Below are 9,229 nucleotides of genomic sequence, written 5' to 3'. Positions count from 1 at the left end.
TGCCCAGCCTCTTTCTTTCTTTCTTTCTTTCTTTTTTTTTTTTTTTTTTTTTTTTTTTTGATGGGGGACAGAGTCTTGCTCTGTTGCCCAGGCTAGAGTGCAGTGGCACAATCTTGGCTCACCACTGCAACCTCTGCCTCCCAGGTTCAAGCAGTTCTCCTGCCTCAGTCTCCCGAGTAGCTGGGATTACAGGCACATACCACCATGCCCACCTAATTTTGTATTTTTTTTTTTTTTTTAGTAGAGACAGGGTTTCGCCATGTTAGCCAGGCTGGTCTCAAACTCCTGATCTTGTGATCTGCCCGCCTGGGCCTTGCACAGTGCTAGGATTACAGGCATGAGCCACTGCACCTGGACGGTAGTGTCCTTTCAGTCACAAAAATTTTAAATTTTCATGAAGTCCAATTTATCATTTTTTTCTTTTGTTACTGGTGCTTTTAGTGTCATGTGAACTATTGCCAAATCCAAAGTCACACAGATTTACCCTTATTCTTTCTGCTAAGAATTTTATTTTAGGTCCTTGACTGTTTTTGAATTAATTTGTATATATGGTGCGAGGTAGGGGTTCATCCTATGTTCTTTTACATGTAACTGGTTGTCCCAGCACTATTTGTTGAAGTGATTATTCTTTCACCATTGAATGGTCTTGCACTCTTGTTGAAAATCATTTGACCATAGATGTATATATTTATTTCTGGACTCTTTTTCATTGATCTATATGTTTATCCTTATGTCACTACCACACTGTTTTGCTTACTGTAGTTTTGTTGTAAGTTTTTAATCTTCTCCCCTGTTTTTTTGGTTAGTCTAAAGGTTTATCAATTTTGTTGATCTTTAAAAGAACCAACTTTTCTTTACTCCCTCTATTGTTTTCCATTCTCTATTTTGATTATATCTACTCTAATCTTTATTTTTTTGTTTCTTCTGCTAGCTTTGGATTTAGTTTCTTCTTTTTTCTAGTTCTTTAAATTGTAGGTCAGTTATTGATTTGGGATTTTCTTTTTTAATGTAGGCTTGCATGAGCCTAAAGATCAGCCAGAGGTGACAGCTTAGGATTTCTTGGGTCATTTCTGAGCATGTGTACATCTCTGGGCATGCATGTGGACTTCTAGATTCTCCAGTATTATGCAGAAGGTTTTCCAAACTTTTATTCCCTCATGTACCCTCTTTTCCCAGTTTCTTCTTTCCTACGCCTTTCAGTCTGTCTGCTGCTTTCCCTCTCTGTTTTCCCTTGTCTTAGGCTGCTACAGCTGGTATATTTGTTTCAAATGTTTTTTGACAAACAGCAGAGGCTCCAGCCCTGAGAATGTTCTGAAGCAGGTGAAAGAAAGGCAAGCATCTGAGCTCATCCCTCAGGGAGCCATCATACAAGTCAAAACAATCACTTTTTTTTTAAGAACAAGGTCCATTTTACCCCCTCTTGGACCAGTAATCTGTACCAGGAACATGGGCCACCCCAAAACCACTGCCCAGGTGGGCAGTGGGGAATGGTAGGTGGGTAAGTTAAAATGTTCTCATCAAAATTAGTAGTTTGTTTCTTTATTAAGCATTCTCCTAATTTTGTAAGTTTTATTTAGATTGTAGAGCTTCTAAAAGTTAATTCTAACAGTTTTTGTCAGTTTAATCAGAGTTTTGTAGTTCCCCAGTCTGTCATTTTCAGTGATGTTACTTCATAAATTGCCATTTTAACCGTACACTGGAATTCATCATTAAAGATTGGTGAAGAGCATAAAGTTGCATTAATGTTTCAGAAGTAGGTGTTGGAAATTTTAAGTTACTGATGTCAATATTATATGATTTGCTCTCTCAGAAAGACTTTAACACAGAAATTGAGAGAAGCACCAGTTCCACAGGTTTTTTTGAAAAATTTAAATATAGTTTTATATCTATTTACTTTTTCACTGTTAGCTTGTGTTTTTTGTCGAAAAAATGATGACTGTCCTAATAAATATGGAGAAAAGAAAACTAAGGAGAAATGGAATCTCACTGTACATTACTACTGTTTGGTGAGTATAATTTATAATTAAATTTTAGAAATTTGGTATTCTAAAGAAGATAGTAAGATTCCTGACACTGATTTCTGAGACATTGGATAAGTTTTGGTCCCCCCCCCCCCCCCCCAATTTAACTGTCTCAGATCTCATTTTTGTCTATCTCTAAAAGTAATTTTTTTATATTGGAATTTAAGGATTCTGAAGTACTTGGGTACGCGTATAAAAGACCTATCATTAGTTACTTCCACTGTTGGGTTGGTTGTTTTTTTTTCTCTCTTTCCTATTTAGAGGCTAACGTGAAAAAGAGAAAGAAGAGGTTGTGAGGTCTTGTAATGTAAAGGGAGTATTTCTTTTACCACTTTCTTACTTCATTTATTGCTAGTGATAAATCTGAGAAAAGACTTGTTTGAGGGTTCAGGGAGTAGAATAAAAGTATTTTATTTCATACAGAACCTGAAAAGAAACCTTTTGGCTAAAGGTAATAAATATTTTTGGAAAAGGAAACCAGTTACTTTATACATCACTCAGAAGAAAGCAAATGAGTGATTTCATACTCAGAATTAGTCTCTCCTTTGTTTCCCCTCCCCTCCACCAATTTTTCACCTCACTGAATTCGTGCCTTAAGATATTAGTGGCACGTTACTGCCTTAGCATGCCACATTACTACCTTGCATTAGTACATGCAGTGTTTCTTGATACTGTATTGTTATCTGCTGCTTAACAAATTACTCTGAAATTTTAGCAGATAAAACGTTTGTCATCTCACACAGTATCTAAGGGTCAGGAATTTGGCTGAGCTGGATAGTTCGGGCTCAGAGTCTCATGAGGTTATCTTTGAGATGTCAGTCAGATTACAGCTGAAGACTTTATACTAGGTTGCAGGGTCCATTCACCTCTGATGGTTCTTTCATGTGGCTTTTGGCCTCAGTATCTCCTGACTATTGTCAGGAAACCTCAGCTCCTTATCTCCTGGGCCTCTTAGTAAATCAGGCTACTCATGGCATGGCATCTGGCTTCCCCCAAAGCAAGTGACGAGAGAGAGGGAGACAGTGAGAGAGAAATCAAGATGGAACCATATGACCTAGTCATCACAACCACTCACTAATGTCTCTTTTGCTTTATTCTGTTGGAAACAAATCATTAAGTCTAGTAGCCCACACTCAAGGGGAATTAAGCCCCACATCTTGAAGGAAGAAGTATCAACAAATTGTGGACATATTTTCAAATCTACCACCGTCCATGTTAAAATTATTTCAGTGCTTCTTTGAGAAACCACCTAAAGTATTCCTTGGTCCTCTAAGACTACAGTCTTGTGCTTCAGTAGCTCATAGGTTAAATAGAGTAGTACACTGGCCTGGGAACTTATTTAAAAGAGAACATGAAGTTGTCATTCCAAATATGTTTATAAGTTAGAGTCTATTACGTTTTGCAGTAAAAAGAAAATCTTTTCATTTTGTATGTTTATTTTACCTTTTTTTCAGTCAGGAAAGGAAGATTATATTATTTTACTTTTTATGCAGTAGAATTAGGAGAGCTGTTTTATCTGTCTGCAGGTTATGTTTTCATAACAAATTCTTAGTGTGTGTCACTTGTTATCACTTGTTTTTCTTTACGATATACTGGTTAAAATTCTAATCACAAATTTGCTCTACAAAGTGTTTTTGAATTATGTAATACATTTAGGTTGATCATATCAAAATTTCCCTTATGTTCTGTTTTATTCAATGAGTGTAATACTTTTAAAAAAAGTACTGACCCCAGACTCAACTTTTAACATTCTGTTTCATTATGAACAGAAAAGTATAGTGATGTTACAAATGGTAATAGAATGCTAGAGCGGAAAGAGACTTAGATACAATCTAATCCAATGTTCTTATTTTCATGTTTAAGGTTTGAGACATTAAATTACTTGCCTAGGGTTCCAGAAGTTTCAGCAGAGCCTGGCTTGCAAGCCAGGATTTCTTATTCACATTCTACACGTTTTCTGACTCAGGCTTTCTTAGCATATATAAACAATGAAGCTTAAGTCAAATTTTAAAAAAGTAAAACATTCATTACTGTCGCATTGCGGGATAAGGAAAAATTTTTTTAAAATCAAACGTTTTATGTTGTCTAGGGTTCAATAGGTTTTCTTTTAAATAATGCCTTAATGATTCAGAATTCAATTAGATTTAGAGTTAGCCTGAAATGTCACTGAATTAATCTGAATTGTCACGATCTGTATTCACCACTCCTCTTTGTTAAGTTTAATTGTAGGTGTTCTTTCTTTCTTTGTTTCTTCCTCTAACCCACCTAACCACTGTCTGCCTTCCTTCCTATCTTCTTTTCTTTTTCTTTTTCTGTTACTTCCTGGAATACTTTTAGAAACTTATTAGGATATACAAGCTGATAATATACAATGCCTTCTGAATCAAACAATGTAAGTAAGCTCTTACTTTCACCATGAAAAATAACTCCTATAGGGAACTACTTGAAATTTGAGCCATTTTATGTCTATTTTTTTATTAGACTTAATAGTATGGATATATATTTTTAATGCCCAACTAGTTTCTTAGAGAGTATTTTCTAACTGAGAATATATTCATAGTTGATGTCAAGTGGAATTTGGCAGAGAGGTAAAGAAGAAGAAGGAGTTTATGGTTTTCTAATAGAAGATATCAGGAAGGAAGTGAATAGAGCTTCTAAACTGGTAAGTAAATTATTTTATTATTAACTAAATGCCATAAATATTGCCAATACTTGGGAAGTATTTTCTGTTGGTTTCTGTACTAGAAATTTATGACTTTGATTATATGTTTCAATGCGTATTTTTGTCATTTAAATATGGTAAGTTTTAGGAGGACAGTTGATATTTTTTCCATGAAAGAAAGCTTAATTGACCCTGGATAATACATACGACAATACCGACTTCACTTCCTTATCTTATTCCAACATGTCCATCAGAATTGACCATCAGAATTATGATCTGATGGTCAGTCTTCTCTGACCATCAGAATTATGATCATAACTCCACTCTGCCGTTCTGCAAACCTTCAATCCTGAGTCAACCCAACCATTTACTTTTTTATTCTTATACCTCAGTTGCTGAGATTGGAATGTTGGGTTGAGTTAGAAATTACACAGCTTTGCAGACTGGCAATTCATGATCTCCATGTCTCCTGACCCTTTTCTGACATTGTGTGGTTATATTCAGTGCCCCTTTCTATTCTCTAGGATAGGCATTCTAAACTTTAACTCCTTGCTTATTCAGCTATCATTTGTGCATCTTCTGTGTAGTAGCCACTATGCTGTATGCAGGGAAATGTCTCCATATGGTCTGAGTAAAAATAATGAGAAAGAATGAGATTTGAAGTATAGGGAGTTCTGTTTAGAGAATGCGATACTGGAATTAATGATTTTCATGGGGGAGCATTTTGGGTGATGAGGGGATTCATCATTGCACTGGAGGGGAAATGAAGGACACTGACACATTATAGTTGAAGAAGTCAAAGAAAGATTGTCCCATAAATGCTGAAGTTGTTTAGACTTTGTTTCGACAGATGCCAAAGTCTTGAGGTGGAGGAGTGACTAGGAAGTTAGCAGATAACAGAAAGGTAAATGTCATTAGGCTCAAAGGTCCAAATTTTTCAAAGTGAGAAAATCAAGTAGTGGCCTATAATATTGAACAGAGAACTAAAATAATGTTCTCTTTGTCCCCTTTCCTGCCCCTGTCCATGTCCCTCCCTGTGTCAAGTCTGGAAATTAAGGAGGATGGAAAAATAAACAGCTTTATTCAAGAAGGTCTACAAGGGAAGCACATAGAAACATTTATTATTTTAGTTGAGGCAAAGAAGTGGAAGCAGTTATTTTTGAAGATATCAAGAAGGTAGGAGAGTTAATGGTAAAAGAGAGGTTCTAGGGCACAAGGAAAACCTTGGGAGAAAGGTTAGCATGAATCTAAGGACTATGTGAAATATTAAATGTGAGATATTAGTATCATAATTCCTAAACTTCCTGGTGATAGTGAGCTTGTGGTAAAAGGTGGTCTCTAAAGGTCCCCTTATGGTTTGGAACTACAGATTGAATATCCCTTATCCAAAATGCTTAGAACCAGAATTTTAGATTGAAATTTTAGATTTGAAATTTTTTTCAGATTTAGGAATATTTGCTTACCAGTTGAGCACCTCTAATCTGAAAATCTAAAACCCAAAATGCTCCAATGAGCATTTCCTTTGAGCATCATGTTGGCACTCATATTCAACCTGTCATGATATTCAACCTGTCCTTATTTTCTTAAAACACCTGAATCCTCTCTATGTATATTGTGAACCCTTGAAAAGAAGAGTCCCATTTGTGAACTCAAACTAGAATTCCTTGTTGTCAGTTCATTGGGAGAGTTTCAGGTTGGCCAAGTATTCTCCAGTGACCTAGATGGTGCTCAAAGGGGTCAGCAGTAACTCTGTAATCCCTGAATCAGTGAGCGTTTTAATTGCAATCTTAAGGGTTCCAAGGCGTTTTAGGTACTGTTCTGTATTTTGCTAATGATTGATTCATTTAATCATTTTTCCATTTATATACCACTGTTATATTTCAGTTAGTGGCACTGGTAGTATATTCATTTCCTAGGGCTGCCATAGCAAATTGGCTGCTTAAAACAAGTTTATTCTCTCACCATTCCGGAGGCCAGAATTCTAAAAGTGTCGAAAAGGTTGGTTCCTTCTAGAGGCACTGAGGGAGAATTAATTCCATGCTTCTCCCCTAGCTTCACATGGCTACTGGCAACCTTTGGAGTACCTTGGCTTGTGGCAGCATAACTCCAATCTATTTCTGTCTTCACAGACCTTTCTCTGTATATGTCTGTGTCTTAAATCTCCCTCTCCTTTCTCTTGTAAAGACATCAGTTATTTGATTTAAGGACTACCCTAAATCCAGGATGATCTCATCTCAAGATCCTCAACTTAATTACATCTGCAAAGACCCTGTTTCCAAATAAGTTCACATTCATAGTTACTGGGAGTCAGGACCTGAGCATAACTTTTTGGAGACCACTCTAAATCCACTATAGGTGTCTTAACACTTTTTCATTTGGTCAGAATAGAGTGATCTTAGGCATTTTTTTACAAATTGGTTTATAGTATTTTCCTATTCTTGATGAGTATTGCCTAATTTATGTGCTTTCTCTTGAGATTTCAATGAGATGTTTATGTATATAGCTTTTATGTTTGTAAACCCTTCAATTTAAAATATTTTAGTAGGAAGGAAAAGGGGCTTCTCTGTCTTATCCACATGTTAGGCAAGAGATGTTTTCTTTATCGAAATTGTTATAGGAATGAATCTTTGTTGTCTTTAAATTTCAGGAAATTTATTTAACATACCATTATCACAGCTGTTACATGAAGAAATAATTTTCAGATTCCCCACAAGGAGTATTTATTTATGTCTTGATCATATTATATTTTTTATGTTGTGACCCCTGTTTTCACATATTCTTATAGAAATGCTGTGTTTGCAAGAAAAATGGTGCTTCAATTGGATGTGTTGCACCTCGATGTAAACGAAGTTATCATTTCCCATGTGGACTTCAGAGAGAATGCATTTTCCAGTTTACTGGCAATTTTGCGTGAGTTATTTAACTACTAAATTTGAAAGTTCAATGTTAAAGAATAGTGGAAAATACATATCCCAATGATACAATACTAGTATAAATTTTCTGTTTAGAGCATCAGAGTTTAGATATAACATTATGTATTACCCTCCTACCCACCCTTATGGGGTCATTTCTGTGTGCCAAGTCTTGAGAATTACCATGTCTAGGATGGACCTAATGATTAGTATTCTTCTTCAAATTTCAGCTTTTGGATATCACATGAAATTGTTAATTTATCCATAATTCAGTGAAAATCTCCACCTTTACATAATTCTAGATTTCTGTGTCCCTCTTTAGAATTATTGTCGACTTACTCTTCACAGGGCTGTATGCATTTCTCACTGAGTAAATCAAAGGCATGTAAATTTGATTGAGTCCACAAAATAAATATTATGCCCTAGGATACCCCTGAAAATATTTGCTTCCTGAGTGCAACTTTAAACATCAAGATTTTGTGAATTTTGACATTTGGTATCATAAGTGTTCTATTTCTTTTAGTATTTGGATTTTTGACCTATTTAATGGATTGTTACCATGTAAGAAAACTACAGTTTAGAAAACACAAATGGAGATAAAGTGAATTGGTAATAGGTTATTAGTTGCATTTTATGTGTTATATGACTAAACTATTTTTTAGGCATAAGTTCCTGCCTTCTTTAATTTTATACGATTTTGAGCACAACAGTATGTACCCAGTAGTTGAGTACAATAATGTGTATACTGCATTGCTGGCAATATTACATAGGATTCTCAACATAATAATTAGTTTCTGAAATTCTGTATAAGTAAGTCACACTACAGAAAAGTTCAGATTTCGAAGGTTCAGCTCTCTCCTTGGTCATAGATTGTGAGACTTAATTTTTAAGTCTTCAGTGTGTTGTGGGTGAATTATGAGACAGATACAAATGAATTTTATTTTATATATGTGAATTACAGTGTTTTCCAAGTTTTGCTTTCAGTTCATGAGATTTTTTTTTTTTTAATAATTTGCATTTTTAGGTCATTTTGTTGGAACCATCGACCTGTTCAAATAATTACATCTAATAATTATAGAGAGTCCTTACCTTGCACCATTTGCTTGGAATTTATTGAGCCTATTCCAAGTTATAACATATTACGAAGTCCTTGTTGTAAGAACGCTTGGTTTCACAGAGACTGTTTACAGGTAAGATACATGTTTTGTAAGCTTTCTCTGATTGATATAAAATTATGGCTTGCTGATTTAAATTTTAAATTAGAAAGAATTGACGTGTGTATTAGCTCTTATCACTTGTTAGTTTTAAAACAGCTTTAAAGCATTTAATTTGAAGCACATTTTATATACAAAATTCACCCTATTTAAGTATACAATTAAGATTCAAAAAATACTTTAGATGAAACTTTTAGTGTATATTTATACTTACAGAATTTTGTTGTTTTTACCTAAGGATTCTGTTTGATTTCACAATGAATAAACTAGATTTTAATTCCTAAGTTTCATTTACATATTTAAGCTGGAAAACCAGGATATTTGAAATGATAAGAAGCTTGATAGCAAGTTAAGATATTTAAACATTAGTAGGCTTTTCTTCGCTTTGGTAAACACTTTACCATAACTTCTTTTTTTTTA

The 9,229-nt window shown here is 34.8% G+C and overlaps 1 protein-coding gene across 1 annotated transcript in view; it reads left to right on the top strand.

Moving 5' to 3' along the window:
• G2E3 (G2/M-phase specific E3 ubiquitin protein ligase) overlaps positions 1 to 9,229 on the top strand; it is a 63,510-nt gene that overhangs the window by 25,039 nt on the left and 29,242 nt on the right. Inside the window, 4 exon segments of the mRNA XM_017895899.1 lie at positions 1,909 to 2,006; positions 4,582 to 4,683; positions 7,469 to 7,593; positions 8,620 to 8,785. Coding sequence (XP_017751388.1) covers positions 1,909 to 2,006; positions 4,582 to 4,683; positions 7,469 to 7,593; positions 8,620 to 8,785 — 491 coding nt within the window.

The sequence above is a fragment of the Rhinopithecus bieti genome, unplaced genomic scaffold (assembly GCF_001698545.2).
Source record: "Rhinopithecus bieti isolate Rb0 unplaced genomic scaffold, ASM169854v2 scaffold_21703, whole genome shotgun sequence".
In the NCBI taxonomy this organism is placed as follows: Eukaryota; Metazoa; Chordata; class Mammalia; order Primates; family Cercopithecidae; genus Rhinopithecus; species Rhinopithecus bieti.
This window is presented reverse-complemented; position numbering and strand designations above follow the sequence as displayed.